The sequence below is a fragment of the Gadus macrocephalus genome, chromosome 10 (genome assembly GCF_031168955.1).
Source record: "Gadus macrocephalus chromosome 10, ASM3116895v1".
Classification (NCBI taxonomy): domain Eukaryota; kingdom Metazoa; phylum Chordata; class Actinopteri; order Gadiformes; family Gadidae; genus Gadus; species Gadus macrocephalus.
Genome location: NC_082391.1, coordinates 5,170,057 through 5,187,702, shown reverse-complemented (window position 1 = coordinate 5,187,702; position 17,646 = coordinate 5,170,057). Strand labels below are relative to the sequence as shown.

Below are 17,646 nucleotides of genomic sequence, written 5' to 3'. Positions count from 1 at the left end.
TGAGCGGGGAGGGGGCTGGGGCCCACCGGGCTCGCCGCAGCCCGCATCTCCTTCCACCGTCTTCCATTATCTCTCCCATCAGTGAGGACCTCGAGTGTTCGGAGACGCCTCTTCCTGGGAGCCTCTCCAGAGCACTTGTCTTGAGGCTGACTGACAAGAGAGAGAAGTGGCCTCCTGCTGCATTGTGGGGGATTTGGTTTGAAAGACTCAAACTGTGCCGTCGCACTCTTGAGCTCAACTCAGAGTGGAGGGTTCATTCCTTCAAATCCCACGGGAAATAATCCTTTAAAGATAAACACACAAACGTATACGCACACACACACACACGGTCTCAAACACACATGGTCACGCGCGCACACACACACACACACACACACACACACACACACACACACACACACACACACACACACACACACACACACACACACACAAAGGGTGTGTGTGTGCAAAACAAACGATGCCTACTGGAAGAACCAATAAACACGGACCTGAATAACATATTCCACCAGGAAGGTACAGCAGAAATGACCTTCAAAGAAATTTTTGTGCATGAATTAGACGCGTCCGCCGCGCCGCTAGCTACACATGAATTCCGTGGAGTTATTGAGCGCTATCTCTCCCTAGAAACGAGGTACACTGAGGTACATGGGCTAACCCGACGGCTGCTTGTTTCCCTTACTGTGTGTCACCAGCGGCAGGAGGCTAGAGTTGGTTTCTAAAGTGAAGTCGTTTTAATTGCCATTCGCGGAATGATCGGTCTTCTGCGGGTGTACAGGACGACCAAGCTCAACAGGATGTTAGTCTGGGAACAAAATGGAGGAGTTATGGGTTAGACAGTGTTCTGGGTTGGACAGTGTTATGGGTTGGACAGTGTTACGGGTTAGACAGTGTTACGGGTTAGACAGTGCTCTGGGTTAGACAGAGTAATGGGTTGGACAGTGTTACGGGTTAGACAGTGTTACGGGTTAGACAGTGCTCTGGGTTAGACAGAGTAATGGGTTGGACAGTGCTCTGGGTTAGACAGTGTTACGTGTTAGACAGTGCTCTGGGTTAGACAGAGTAATGGGTTGGACAGTGCTCTGGGTTAGACAGTGTTACGTGTTAGACAGTGCTCTGGGTTAGACAGTGCTTTGGGTTAGACAGTGTAATGGGTTGGACAGTGTTACGGGTTAGACAGTGCTCTGGGTTAGACAGTGTTAAGGGTTGGACAGTGTTCTGGGTTGGACAGTGCTCTGGGTTAGACAGTGCTTTGGGTTAGACAGTGTAATGGGTTGGACAGTGTTACGGGTTAGACAGTGTTACGGGTTAGACAGTGTTAAGGGTTGGACAGTGTTCTGGGTTGGACAGTGTTACGGGTTAGACAGTGTTACGGGTTAGACAGTGCTCTGGGTTAGACAGAGTAATGGGTTGGACAGTGCTCTGGGTTAGACAGTGTTACGTGTTAGACAGTGCTCTGGGTTAGACAGTGCTTTGGGTTAGACAGTGTAATGGGTTGGACAGTGTTACGGGTTAGACAGTGTTAAGGGTTGGACAGTGTTCTGGGTTGGACAGTGTTCTGGGTTAGACAGTGCTCTGGGTTAGACAGTGCTCTGGGTTAGACAGTTTTACGGGTTAGACAGTGTTAAGGGTTAGACAGTGTTATGGGTTGGACAGTGTTACGGGTTAGACAGTGTTAAGGGTTGGACAGTGTTCTGGGTTGGACAGTGTTACGGGTTAGACAGTGTTACGGGTTAGACAGTGTTACGGGTTAGACAGTGTTAAGGGTTGGACAGTGTTCTGGGTTGGACAGTGTTATGGGTTAAACAGTGTTACGGGTTAGACAGTGCTCTAGGTTAGACAGTGTTACGGGTTGGATAGTGTTAAGGGTTGGACAGTGGTCTGGGTTGGACAGTGGTATGGGTTAGACAGTGTTACGGGTTAGACAGTGCTCTGGGTTAGACAGTGTTACGGGTTGGATAGTGTTAAGGGTTGGACAGTGTTCTGGGTTGGACAGTGTTATGGGTTAGACAGTGTAACGGGTTAGACAGTGCTCTGGGTTAGACAGTGTTACGGGTTAGACAGTGCTCTGGGTTAGACAGTGTTACGGGTTGGACAGTGTTATGGGTTAGACAGTGTTACGGGTTGGACTTAGTGACACAATAACTTAACACTTTTACTACTTTTGAGAGGGTGAAGATGTTTCAAGTACAAACCCATTTAAAAAAAAAAGAATACTATATATTTATACATACAAATAAAGATGGCAGAGTGAGGAAATTATGTAAGAATCAAACCTAAGTCGCATTACAATTTATTTTAAAGGTCCCATGGCATGCTACTTTATGGATGCTTTAATATAGATATTAGTAGGCCCCAAACACAGTATTTGAAGACATCCCGAAATTCAGCCGTGCACACAGCCTTTAGCCGTGTTCTTTAAATACTCTAGAACACACGGGAGTCCTGGAGCTCTATATCTAAATAATATCATATTATACATAGATATCTATATAATCTAATATATATTATCATGGCCAAAAGCTGTGTGAGCCTCGAGACGATATTATGAATCTCAAACGACCGCGTCGGGTTCTCCGACGTCTCTGGTTCTTCCACGTCCACATCAATCTGAAAGTAGACTGAACCACGACATGGAGGAGAAAGGGATTGTTGCCCGCGATTGTTGACTGCGGTTGTCTCCCGCCGGAGCCTCGCTGCCAAGGCAGCGAGGATCACTTTCCAAATCAGCGCGCTTGAGCCTCCGTATTTTTAAAGGCGAGCAGAACACCTAGTGCTTGTTTAACACCGAACGCAAGTTTTAGCCACTGGGGGACCATAGGCAGGCTGGGGGAACTCATATTTATGATAGAAAACCTCATAAAGTGAGATTTTCATACCATGGGACTTTTAATGCAACTTTAGTATTTCTGTATATTTATTTTGAATAAAAAATTTGAACTAAACTTTCAGTTCTCAGAGTTTTGGAGTCAAATGGATGTCTGATGGGCACAACATTACACCATATCATCTTCAAGTTCACAACCCAACCCAAAGTCATACTTTTACTTTCAACATGCAAGTAAAAACAAAAATCATCTTGAACAACGAGCAGGCCGTGTCTTGTTGATCATTCAGGGGCTGATTATCATTGTTAAACATTTAACAAGATTGGTGTCCATAGGGAGTGATATACAGGGAACTGTTGATTTGGTCTGGTATAGAAGCTGTTATCCAACAGTTTATACGAACGCCTGTGATACCATTAATATTCCAACCGTCTAGTGTGATTCCTCATATGGATTAGGTAGCGACAGCTCTCCCGATATAGCTCCAACTGCCCTAGGTTACTCCCTAGCAACAGACCCAGGAGGAAAACGAATAAAACCAACACAACCATCTCTGGTGAAAAATGCAACAGATTTGAACCCAACAAAAGATTATCTCTACAACCCAGAACACGAACCCCCCTGATCTCATCCCGCTCCCAGTCAATTAGCAGAGAAAAGGATGCATCAGCCTTCAGAAGCCAATTAAGGCTCCCCTCCTGATGATAATGATGTACCAAAGGAAGGAGAGAATCACACACAGAGTCTTTGCATGGGAGTGTAACGTGTGCCACTGACGCTCTACAAAGGCCTGGGTGAGGGCTGTGTGGTCACTGGAGCGCTGATCCATTCAGTGTCGTAATGATGACTAACTGATACCCTATTAGGGGGCAAAGATACCAGCCTGCTGGGCGCTGTTATCCCCGGATCCCCTTTATCTATCAGCCCCCCCCCCCCCCCCCCCCCCCCCTTTGCATGGGACAGGAGAGCTGCATTAGTTAAATGACAGCTCCCCGGGCACTGGACACACACACACACACACACACACACACACACACACACACACACACACACACACACACACACACACACACACACACACACACACACACACACACACACACACACACACAGGTGGACACTCCAGAGTAAAAATAGCTGAGTTGCATTTTAAAGTTATTCACTGTGGAGAACACCGGGGCTGGGTTACTGCACAAGTGATTACACTGCAGATATTTAGATGAATGATGTACGCTGGCACGGAGGTGGGGGACCGGGGGCCAGAGCGGCCCCCGAGCCGGGGACGCCACATCCGGACAGGGGGCCCCCTATTAGCTGCGTCCATCACGCAACATCCTGCTTCTGCAGACGTCGACTCGAAAAAAAAGACTTTCTCACCTAGAAACTCGGTTTAAGAACGCATGAAGGAAGGCAGCAGCGGCCCTCAGATGAATGGAGATTCAGCCTGAAGGCGTTTCATTTTTTGCGTCTGTATGCTTTCACGAATATGAAAAAGGCAATCGGACACACATCCTGCCGCTCCTGTAGAGGGGAGAGAATCGATCGCTCCTAAAAGCCTCAGTTTCAAAACATCCATTTGTCAGGGAAAGTTTGTTCTGGAGGGGCCCAGGACGGGCCCTTCGCTGGCGGCCCCCAGCCCTCTGGAGGGGCCCCAGGACGGGCCCTTCGCTGGCGGCCCCCAGCCCTCTGGAGGGGCCCCAGGACGGCCCTTCCCCTTTGGCCCCCAGCCCCCAGACATCTGTGCCATCACAGCCTGCTGGCATCAATGTGAGGCTGCTGCTGTTCAGCTGTGTCCTCGTTACTTATCCTGGTCCAGGACGTCTACTTTATCAGGAGAATAATAATAATAATAATCATGAATCAATATCCAATCAGTTTAATTACTGTTGGTCACACACACACACACACACACACACACACACACACACACACACACACACACACACACACACACGTACTCGTACACACACACACACACACACACACACACACACACACACACACACACACACACACACACACACACACACACACACACACACACACACACACACACACACACATACTTTTAACTCAAGCGACCCAACCAGCAGTAAGTGGGTAAAGATGACGCAGCCCTCGGTGAATCACTGGTTCCACGTGTCGTGTAGCGGGTTACGCCATCTGGGTCCCAGGAGGATTCATGGCTCAAAACACTTCATCGTGTCGATTGGTCGACCAACGTCAGCTGTTACTTCAGCGTGTCGTACGGTTGTTCGACTGGTGTCAGCTGTTTAGCCTTAACTGTGGAGAACAAATTTTCCGAAGTAGCCCCAGAGACCGCGGAGCTTCACCACGGGACGTCAGACCTGTCAATCATAAAGCACTATCAGAAGCATTCTGTGTTGATCAAAACCGCCCGACGCAATTCACCAATTCTATGAAAGTTAGAAAATAAGCCACAGGCTTTCCTCTCCTCAACAAGTACCTCACCCTCCCAAACTCAATTTTGCTGAGCCAGATTTGACTTGACCGGAAAAGAGAACCGGAGATGGGCGGGGGGGATGGGTTGGCTGGGCCGGAAGGGGGAACCCCTGGCAGACAAAGTGAGCCGGCTATCGATCTGAATAGCTTCTAGCGGCCCGATGCGTTTTAAAAAAAAACTTCTGCTCCTTCCCAATAGCTGCGTTGGCCTCGGTCCATGGGGCACTTAGCACAGACCTCCGGAGCAGCAGGGGGGGCAGGAGGGGACAGGCCTGGTCAGCTCTGCATCACGCTGAACTCCACGCTGGTTCTTTGTGTCGGCTGCTGCAGTAAACTCATCCTGAGTTAGTTTGTTTTCGCTGGATCTTGCCAGATCTTGCAGAGCTCCCCCCCCCCCCCCCCCCCCCCCGCCCAGACACACTGACTGCAACCGCCACACACAAACACACACACACGCACACACACACACACACACACACACACACACACACACACGCACACACACACACACACACACACACACACACACACACACACACACACACACACACACAAGTTTAATTTTAGAATTCAGATGCAGATTTCTGCTCCTGTCCCCACATCCATTCAGTGGCGACCGTATTACCCAAGTGTACACCTGCGCACCTGCTCATAAATGCACATATATAATCAGCCAATCACGTGGCAGCATCTCGCGGTTCAGTCGTTGTTCAGACCGAAGAAAAGGGAAGGCATGCGACCCGGGTGACCTTGGCTGTGGAAGTGACGGTGCAGGAGGCGCTGGCTTCAGCAGCGCTTTGAGGAACTGCTGATCTCTGGGGGATATCCTCGCACCACAGGCTCTGGGGTTGACAGAGAATAGAGCACCTTAAAATAAGAATAACATCAAGGGAGCGGTGCTTCAAGGGACGCCAGGCGCCGTGTCAACGAGAGGTCAGGAGGAGAGCAGACAGCCACTCAACCAACCAACAGACACGGGAGGACAAGAGCTCTGCAAACACATCCAACCTGGAAGTGGATCAGGCTGCACCAGGGTCACACGTTCACTCTCTGGAGACCAGTCTTGTGTCTCATGTGTGATGTGGTCATATGTGGTCTTATGTGGTCTAATGTAGTCTTATGTGGGCTTATATGATCTTAGGTGGTCTTTTAATGTCTTATGTGGTCTTGAGGTCTTATGTGGTCCAATGTGGTCTTGTGAGGTCTTATAGGGTCTTATTTGGTCTCATCTCAATCCAGTTTGTGGAGCACTTCTGGGATGTTTTTATGTATATAAATACATGTATATATGTTATAAATCTTAATATATATATATATATATATATAATCGCAATATATATATATATATATTTCAATATTTATTTCAAGTATAAAATTCACGGTACATAAATGATGCACAGAAACAATGATAGTCATAGAACAGGATTTTATTTAATAAAAATGTAAGTCAATTATCACCACCACCTGCACTTCCATTCATATTATATCACACTATTCTCCCAATTATGAAAAGCCTGATTCAAAACCAACAATCATCCCATCATGGAATAAGTAGAAATAAAGTAATAAAAAAAGGCCATCAAACCGAACGGAACTAAAAACACGAGCATCTGGATCAGTTGGAGGACATGGCTTATCCATTCAAGGAAATGGGTTGATTTATATTCAGGGCAGATCCCATTAAATGATAAGACAACAAACCAAAATAAATTACAGAAACAAACACAAGTAAACAAGTTCGAATTTGCATAGATGCACCAGCCAGTGCGGAGACAACACTACAGAGACGTTATAGAAAGGATAGAAAACAAAAACCTAACAATTCAACCGGTGACAGACACACTACTTCTAGTTCTGTCTAATAATTATTCGAGATGGAAAATCACTTGGCCGCTCTGGTCCAGAGGGGTTCGTCCTGCAGCCCGGAGAGGCCTTGACCTCTGCATCTGTCTGATGACCTCTCCAGGTGGTGGCCAGTCTCTGAAACACCTACGCGTACGCGTACTTGAGCCCCTCTGCTGGACGACAGAAGGGGGCCTCAGCCCCACCGCCCAATCACAGAGCTGCAGGATCGCCTTCCCGTTCTCTCCCGCTAACGAAGCAGGATGCTTCTTTAAAAGAGGTAACCTGTTGTCAGAGGGCTGATCCGCTAGCCCCCCCTCGGCCGACCCCCCCTCGGCCGACCCCCCCTGCAGTCCCTGTCAGGCTGCAGACCAAGCTGAGCCTCCAGGCCTGATGGAGGAAGACTTTTACTTTGGAAGAGGTGAATGTCCTTGACGATGTACTTGAATAAATGATGACTTTACTATTTCTAAGCGCAGTGCACAATGAGTCTCTTAACACAGATGTGGTGCAATCCTTTTGATTTGGAGTTATAAAAATACGCTGCTTGTGGTTTAACGATATTCAATCACGTTTTGTAACCATAGGTGGTTTGTTTCTGTTGTTTGTTTCATGTTCAAAGCCCCAGAACTAGGCTAACTCAGCCTCTGCGGAGAGTTCATCTTATTGCCAAGAAGCTAATTCAAGAAACAGTGGAGATGTTCTCGTGCATGTCAAAACATTCTGATGAGATTACGCCCAGTAATAAATATGCACGGCTCAGACGCTTACATTCTCTATTCCAGATCATTCCATTCCACTCCCCCTCCCAGAAGATGATCAAGGGAGAAAAGGAAAGCCGGGAAGATACTGTGGAATGAATCAGGGCAGGCCAGAGCCATGGTTCAACAAGCCCCACAACATGAGCCTCGCATCTTACTCTCTTCCAGTCCATAACCATAATTGAAAGCAACAATATGTTACTGGTAACGTCTTAGAAGGAGATGAGATCGGTGATTTACCTGTGGGCTGATCAGGTGACACAGTATAATAGACTGCAATGGTCAGAGACTCTTTTTTGACCTCAGAGGCGAGCTAGACAGACTGCTCTGTGTGTTTCCATTCACAGAACTACTAGGAAACATGACAGTGTCCTGACGGATCACCTGCATCCTCCCAGGTGTGAAGTGACCACTCGTTGTCCGGCCGCTGAACCTCTGATGGCCGAGGCCGTCACACCCAGACCGGGAGTGGACCGGTCACATGACAGGGCTCTGTGACACAGACGGACACAGTACCGCGTACCTGTCAGCGGCTGCGGCCCTGAGGGCTACAGCAGACTGGAGGAGTGGTGCTTGTGCTGCGCATAAACTCAACTTGAACCTTTGCTCAGCTTTCCGTGGAATTCCGCATTTAAATCCCACACGTGCACACGCACACGAGCGCACAGACACACACACACACACCCTGATATATACCCACACCCTGGTACATACATTCGCTCACACTCACACACACACACACACACACACGCACACACACACATACAGGTTTGGTTGTACTGTAGTGTGTGTAGTAGGAGCCCCAGAGCTTTGTTTTGGCGTGCGGAGCGACGGCTCAGAGCCGCGGCGGGGGAAGGGGAGGGGAGGGGGGGGGGGTTTGCGGGGGCGGCGGTCTGATAAGACGCAGATGCCCGCCGCACGGAGGGTATTTCCATTTCCCCAGACTTCTTCTTCTTCTCGGGGAAACATCTGGAGTCAAAAGCAATCAGTCGTATGAAAGTGACAGAGCACGCTGCACGTAATTGGACGGCAGCAGATCATTTGCTGCTCTGGCTCTGTACTCGCGGGGTCCTCTGGACGCCGGCGCCGGCGGCGGTTCCAATCACCGGAGGAGCCGTCAAGAGAACCGCACCCATCTGACCCTAAATACCCCGGCTTACCCAGACCCTGGGGGGCCACTCAGACACTCAGACACTTGCTGGCCGGCCCCCCCCAAGTAAAACAAGAGGGAAACAACGCAGATTGGCTTCTTCCAAAGTTCTTCTTAAGATAGAACATTTGTTCTGGTGTTCTCACACCATATCCCGCTGGTAGAACAGTGTTATTTATGTAGTTCAACTCTCAACATCTCACACTCGGAGTCTCTGAGGACTTCGCACACAAACAGTATAAACTTCATTCCAGTAGCCCTCCAAACAGATTGCAGCAAGGTAATGCTACAATTGACTTTTTACTTGGTTACACGATCAATAAATAGATTTCCCCAACAAATGTAAAACAAAACAACAACAAAAGAACAACCCCCCCCCCTGGTGCCCAAACAGGACGTTTGTCTTCAATGTTCAGTCCATCGGCCTCCTTCACCTGGGCGGCCATCTTGGCTTCCAAATGCTAGCTTGCATTTTTCAAACAAAGATGGCCGCCGAGGGCAACATACAAACAAACAAACAAACAAACAAACAAAGGTGTGCGGCCCTTTAGGGCCTGGCGGCGTCGGCCTGCGCCGTCTCCATGGCGCCCAGGAAGAGGCAGAGCACGGTGGCGAGCAGCGCGTGCGCCGCCTCGTAGAGCAGCTTGGGGGAGAAGACGCTCCAGATGAAGAGGTGGTAGCGTAGCGCCGTCACCAGCACCACGTAGGCCGCCACCGGCACGCTGCGCAGCAGGGCCAGGACATAGCAGCCGTGACCCAGCGCCACCGGGGTCCTGGGGGGGGCAGAGTCAAGGGCCGGTCACAACAAAGGAGAAGGGGCGGGGCCAGTCCATACAAACTCAACGCAAAGACGCGTTTAGAGGACAAAGAATTGCAAGAAAAACCCGCGGTGCAAAATTATGAACGCCGTGGTGCGACCACCCTGGTTCACACAGATTTTCCGTGATTCTACTCGGGCAAACAGTTTCGCGTGACGTCGGGACGCTTCGTCGGGACAGCCAATCGACGTTCACTCCCTAACGCCCCGTGCCCACTACCTCCGTCAGTTGACCGTTGCCCATTGACTTTGAATGGGGACGGTCGCGCAATGCATTGTGGATCCGTCCGTTCAGTTGGAGCGTTCGCCACCGTCAGAAAGTTGAAAAATGTTCAACTTTTTCGGCAGCGACGGTTCCGTCATCCAATCAGATCGCGTATGCTTGGGCTTGGCTGACGTATGCCTCTGCAAAGACTACTCCCCCATCCGTCAGCCACGCCTTCCCACGTCCGTTGACTGACGGTGCAGTGGGCACGAGGCGTAAAGGTCAGAGGGAACCGCAGCAAGGAGGAGAAAGGGATCGTTGCTCTATGTCGAAAAATAAAATACATAATATCATATAATCTCGATCGCGGAAAGGAACTTTGGCGTTCACTCACTCGCCTAATCTATATTCACGTACCCCGGGAATTTGCCTGATCAAATCGCCCAAATCACTGCCGCAGGTAAAGTCTACAAGCGAATCCAGGCGAAGACACGGCAAGGCTAATATATTTGCTTTTGGTGTGAACTCACGGTCACAGAGATAAGGAGGAAGCCTTGGAGTCAGTTTGAAGGCATCGAGCCATGTTGTGTTTAAAGCGCTGGATTGGTGACGATGGATCCTACGTCTCTCTGCCGTTGAGTGGATAACATTGTTTGCATGCATGTGATGGACAGGTGAGACGGATTCCCCAGACCAATCATGGCAGAGATAGCCCTGATAGGTCAGATAGGAGCTGGGAGTGGTCTCGGATCAACACTCAGACCATAGCTGTAACGTCTTACCTGCTGCACCCTCAACTTAGTGGTGGGGTTGGAGGAGTTCTGAGAGTTTAGAGGACAACGTATGGACGGCTGTCAGGAGGCGTGGGGAAGTGTTTAACAGACTTGGTTCTACCATTGATCTTATAAGTATATCCGCAGGATCTGAATTGGTAAAACTGACCTTTAGAGAATGGGAAAATATCTGCCTGATTGCCTGCTTCTGCAGAAACACACACACGTCAACGCGCACACACACCACCGCACACACACTCTCCCGCACGCCCAGTCAACTGTATTTTCTAAGTCTAATGATTAAATCTCTACGGTGCCGCTGAAGCAGAGCGGCGTCAGGTAATTACAGTCTGAGCAGGGAGAGGAACGCGACGTACGAGTTTAGAGCAATTAGAACAAAGAGGAGAGAATATACATCATCCGTCCTCCGCCGATCCATTATCATCCACGGTGAAACTTTCTGTATAAAGTAGACCATCGACACAGGTCTCCGGATCCATGCATCCATAAGGTGTACCATAAACACATATCTGCTGATCCATGCATCCATAAGGTGTACCATTAACACATATCTCCTGATCCATACATCCATAAGGTGTACCATAAACACATATCTGCTGATCCATGCATCCATAAGTTGTACCATAAACACATATCTGCTGATCCATAAATCCATAAGGTGTACCATCGACTCATATCTCCGGATCCATACAGTTTACCATCGACTCATATCTCCCGATCCATACATCCATCGACACATATCTGCTGATCCATATATCCATAAAGTGTACCATCGACACATCTCCTGATCCATACATCAGTACGGTGTCCCTCGATTGAGGAGGGAATCGCCAGATCTCAATCGATTGGCTGTTTTGATTCCAAACACACACACACACACACACACACACACACACACACACACACACACACACACACACTACCCTGCGCTAATGAGTGCTGCTGTACAGGCATCGACTGGCTTTAACTTCCACATTATGACATTACCCGGGGGGTATGCATCCCAGTGTGCTACACCACTCGGGGTGTGTTCTAACAGACCCAGCGCTGTGTTGTCTGGGCCCCGTTTACGGGAGCTGTGGTTAAGCGGCCGTGGGCCCTGGGGGACTGCAGAGTGCCGGGCTATATGTGGCCATCGATCTGCAAGGATAAAATAAAATAAAAAGACTTGCCAAGCGCGCCGGGCGACTATTGGCTAATGTGCACTTTAGCAGGTAGTGACTTTAAGCCGCGGGTGGCTAGTCGCCGGCTGCCCCTAATTGTCCCTAATGAGACGCGCGGCCAATCTAATGCGTCCAATCAGAGCCTGCGTCCGAGCCGGCCTGTGAACGGTGGGCTGAGAGCGTCTCCAGAGCCGCCGGGCTCCAAGTGGCCGCGCGGTCGGCTGTTGACATCGCGGGACGCCGGCTGCACAATTAAACCTCAATTGATGCTCAAAGCTTCCAGCCTGGCGTGGGCGGCCATTAGCGACCCTGCATGTATAGGGTTTCAAGGGAAAAGGAGGGAAAAACAATCAAATAAAAAGGGGAGTGTGGTGCGTGAGTGAGGCGCGGCTAAGTGGGCTCCGACTCGTGTCTGGGGAGCGCCAGCCCGGCATCAGTGTCTATTGATCCGCTCCTCGTCTCCATTTCCTGCTTCCTGCTGCAGCCGCTGATGGAGCAGAGTGCATTCTAAATGAGCTGTCCCGCGTCAGCCGGCTGACAGGCCTTCATCTATCACCCCGCCCGCCTCCTGCAGCGCAGAGGAGGTGAGGTGGGGGGGGGGGGCGGGGGGGGGGGGGGATCATTGTGGAGGAGCTACAAGCGGGCTGACAGCAGCCAGCGCACTGGAAACAGAGTGTGATGTGACACCAGCCAGAGAGGTCTCGTCACACTGGATTAAATCAACGTGGAGAGCGTCTCAGGTCGGCGGAAACGGAGACACGCTGCGCTGGGGTCACCCAGGGGGATACAACAAGGTTATTAATACATTACTATTGATAGATTCATGTATAATTGATTGTTTCTATTATTAATAGATCGACGGCGGCCCTGTGATGGTTTCAAAAACGACGCTCCTGTTCGTCAAACTTTATTTTTTTCGTTTCGGATTCACAAATATTTCAACGGATGAATGATCAGATATTGAACCGGAGGATTCCGCACGCAAATGACACACGGCGATGACAAACGAAACACCAACGAAGAAAAGAATAGACAGAAACAACCGCGTCTTTGACCCGTTCGTATCGCGGCGCGAGGTCGCGGTGCGAGCCCGGGTCGTCGTCACGGCGGCGGCGTTGGGGGCGGGGCCACTCACCTGAGGCTCTCCGAGTTGAGGTAGCACACCAGGTGGCAGGCCCAGAGCAGGGGCCCCGCGTACGTCCCCAGGGCCGTCAGGAAGATGGCGGGCCCCTCCACGTAGCTCTCCAGGCCCACGAAGCCCACCGAAACGTCCACCGTGCCGATGTTGTTGGAGTTCCCCTGCAGAGAAGAGGCTGTTTAGAGCACGGCTGGACTGACATTACACCCGTAGAGGTCTGAGGAACAATGGTCTTATTAAAGGGGTCATATCAGGCTTTTTTCGACTTTTCCCTTTGCTCTAGACTGTTACATGTCATGACGTATGTATACATGTTTTACTTCTGCTAAAATAGAAAAATCAAAGACCGCAGTACTCTCAAACTTGACTTCAATAAAAGTGTGACGTCAGACAGCGGGCGCTGCTGAAGTGCAGAAGTCCCGCCTCCCGGCTACCAGCAATGTTTACAACTTCTCGGGAAAGTGAATTTGCTGACGCACGTGCAAACGCCACTGTGTGGGCGTGCTGACCAATCACAGCAGACAGGGCTAGTCGGGAGGGGCCCCTGAAGCGACATGATGCAAATCAGACCGTTTTTGAAAGATGCTGAAAATTAGTTAATAATAAGGGGTATTTCTAACACACAGGCATGTAACCCTATTCTAGTGGTACCCCCAAATTAAATGATTAACCCTAAAAAAGAATGATATGGGATATTCAAAGGTCAAGTGTGTAGAAAGAATTAAAAAGCAACTAGCCGTGGACCAACTGAATCTCTCTCTTCCCCCCCCCCCCCCCCCCCCCCCCAACACATCCACCCCTCCCTTTCCAACGACTACGGTGGCCTGCAGTGGCCCGTATTGTGTAAGGTGTTAGTAGTTATTTCTACTTTGCGCAAAACTGACATAAGTCCTATTCGCACCAAGGTCGACTTTGAACCGCTGTAGCATGACTCTAATGAATCCTTTCAACCAATCACAGTTGTGTATCTCCGTCATCCTCCCCAGTGTATATGATTTAGGACGTGGTGGAGGCAACGGCCTTCTGCATCCCTCCCACAGACCTCTTATTGGATCCATAGTGGTAAACCTATCGCCATCTGTTACATGCATTGATCATTCATCTAGATAGCAGTCGGCGCGAGACAACAACGTTTACCTTCCCTGTGGTACGGGAATATAGATCGCTTTTGATAACACAACGGTGCGCAGTTGAATCCCTGCAATTCTGTTTTTTGATACCAACCTTATCCCAAAGAGTGATAGCCTACTTTTAGTTATCAAACAGGAAAACTACCTGAAGAACTTGAGTCAGCAAAACATGGATGCATTAATAAATGTACACCCACTTATCTTAATCCCCCCTCATCCGCCAACTGCCCTTCCCTACAATATTTTACCCTTGGATTAAAAAAGTGAAACTCATGGATAATTGAATCCTCTAAATATATTGGATATTTTGGTGAAAGGCAGGAGCATAAACTCGTCTTCACAGGATATACGAGGCGTGCCCGAGAGTTTAAGCGAGGGTTAAGCTTTTAGGAAACACAAATATATAATTTATATATATGACGTCATATATGGCGGGTGAGCGACTCTGCGGTCCTGACATCGGCACGGGGCTGAAGACTCAAGACTCACTTGTTCAGAGTTCACCGAGGCTCGGCATGGCCACCCCCTCCCACCCTTCTTAACCTAGTGACTGTTAGTACTTGGCACTTGTTTCTATGATATCCTTACTGTACCGACAGAGATATAGGCTATTGTTGTTTCTCCTTCTTCTGACAAATGCACACTGCAATGTCGCTTTGGGTAGAAGCATCTGCTAAATGCCCTGAATGGAAATGGAAATGGTTTAAAACCAAGGAGTGTGGCACATTTCATATGCACCACTATTGATATCATTATGAAGCTCCTACACAACGACGGTCCAAAGCGTAACCAGAAGTGGTCGTAGCCCAGGGGATAACGAGCCCCCTCCTTCCGACAACTCCTCCCTACGTAGACACAAAGGGCTAATTCTAGGGTTGTGAAAACACAACTGCAGCGATTTTCCATGGGAACATGCACACTAAACACACTAGTTAAAACATCCTTATGAATATCTCATTCCATTCTGCCAGGTCCGTCCCGCTAGATGTCCCCCTAGAATCCACACACTCTTGTGGCCCCATTGTTCGGTAATGGACGTTGAAGGTCCTGGGCGATATCGATCGATAAGGTACCGTTTGACGTTTTACAACAGACCACGGACATTCATTTCCGATGACACGCTTTTATGCGAACGTCCATCCCAACCCTGATTGCCTTTACACCTGCGCTCGTTCACCTTTCCCCTGACTGCAGCCAGCACCTTTGTTCAGTGAGTGGCTTGACATTAGTCACGATGATAAAACCTGTTCACCCCGTCGACCCACTCGGTTTATTAAAGACGAACGGGTGCCCTGCGTTAAGTACTGCGTCGCCCTCTGCGGTGATATTGCGACGGAATCGCCCCACCGTGGTCTCAAACTCTATTAGGGAGAGAGGAAACAGCGGGGGGCCGGGATCATAATTCACCCTGATTCATAGTTGGCCTCCCCCCGTTGTTTAGGATTCCCCTCATCCTAAATCTTCTCTGCTCAGCAAGTCTGCTCCTACTGATAGTGAGTGTACGGACGTGCCTCTTCCACATCCATTCACAGAACCCACTCAGTGACGGCATGTTTTTGTACGATGTGGGGATGATAGCTATAATTACCTAGTTGATTTAGATCCGCCCGCACACACACACACTCGCAGGCCTCCCCGGGGGGGTCGTCAGTGGGGTGTCTGAGTAGCGGTAATATGCTGCCTCACCCCGAGGACCCAGCTGACAGATGGTACGGGACACACCTCTGCAGTCCCCACGGTAACACTGTACCAGGGTGGGATTCATCTCATTGTTGATTCACCTATAAAGTATTTTACTTAAATATGATAAACAACTCTAAGTCCCCTCTCAGGAGGTCAAACCGATTCCTCCACTGTGCTCGGATCGTCTGACCAGCATCATTTACACCACACAACTAAAGGACGATATTCAATAAACCATCTCGCCGGCGAACTTTGTCACAATGGACTAATCAACCAATTAATCAATCAAGTAGATGTAATGGTGAATGTACTGCATTTAAACAGCACTTTTCTAACCAGTGGTCGCTCAAAGCGCCTTACAATGCTGCCTAACATTCACCCATTCATTCCCACATTCCCACGCCGACGGCGGAGTCGACCACGCAGGGCGACAGGTAACACGTCAGGATCAGTCAAGGCGAGGTGCCTTGCTCAGGGAAACCTCGACACTCCGCTAGGAGGAGCCGGAGATCGGACCAGCCGCCTTCAGGTTACCAAGCAAACCCGCTCTGCCTCCTGAGCCACATGCCGCCCCGTAATCCCCTCCCAAGAGCCGGGCGGGGGGCTTACAGCGGGTCGCCCAGCGCTGGTGTACAGCCAGGCATCAGAGACATAGCCGCTAGCTGCTGCAATTACTCAAGTGGTCTCTAATTACGCGCCCAGATGCCACCGATGGAAAATGTTTGATGGTGGTTTATTCCCAGTTCTGATACAGCCTTAATGACCCGTGAGTGATGAGGGCATGTGATATGGAAGGGATGCTCGCCTTCATTAGAAATTAGACAGACAGACAGACAGACAGACAGACAGACAGACAGACAGACAGACAGACAGACAGACAGACAGACAGACAGACAGACAGACAGACAGACAGACAGACAGACAGACAGACAGACAGACAGACAGACAGACAGACAGACAGACAGACAGACAGACAGACAGACAGACAGACAGACAGACAGACAGACAGACAGACAGACAGACAGACAGACAGACAGACAGACAGACAGACAGACAGACAGACAGACAGACAGACAGACAGACAGACAGACAGACAGACAGACAGACAGACAGACAGACAGACAGACAGACAGACAGACAGACAGACAGACAGACAGACAGACAGACAGACAGACAGACAGACAGACAGACAGACAGACAGACAGACAGACAGACAGACAGACAGACAGACAGACAGACAGACAGACAGACAGACAGACAGACAGACAGACAGACAGACAGACAGACAGACAGACAGACAGACAGACAGACAGACAGACAGACAGACAGACAGACAGACAGACAGACAGACAGACAGACAGACAGACAGACAGACAGACAGACAGACAGACAGACAGACAGACAGACAGACAGACAGACAGACAGACAGACAGACAGACAGACAGACAGACAGACAGACAGACAGACAGACAGACAGACAGACAGACAGACAGACAGACAGACAGACAGACAGACAGACAGACAGACAGACAGACAGACAGACAGACAGACAGACAGACAGACAGACAGACAGACAGACAGACAGACAGACAGACAGACAGACAGACAGACAGACAGACAGACAGACAGACAGACAGACAGACAGACAGACAGACAGACAGACAGACAGACA

The 17,646-nt window shown here is 49.6% G+C and overlaps 1 protein-coding gene across 1 annotated transcript in view; it reads right to left on the bottom strand.

Annotated features, from left to right (window-relative positions):
- Positions 1 to 6,702: 6,702 nt before the first annotated feature.
- Positions 6,703 to 17,646, bottom strand: part of pigg (phosphatidylinositol glycan anchor biosynthesis class G) — a 56,020-nt gene continuing 45,076 nt past the window's right edge. The window contains exons 12-13 of the mRNA XM_060062199.1: positions 13,159 to 13,322; positions 6,703 to 9,817 (exon numbers count right to left, since the gene is read on the bottom strand). Coding sequence (XP_059918182.1) covers positions 9,592 to 9,817; positions 13,159 to 13,322 — 390 coding nt within the window. The 3' untranslated portion in view covers positions 6,703 to 9,591. The remainder of the gene's footprint in view (positions 9,818 to 13,158; positions 13,323 to 17,646) is intronic.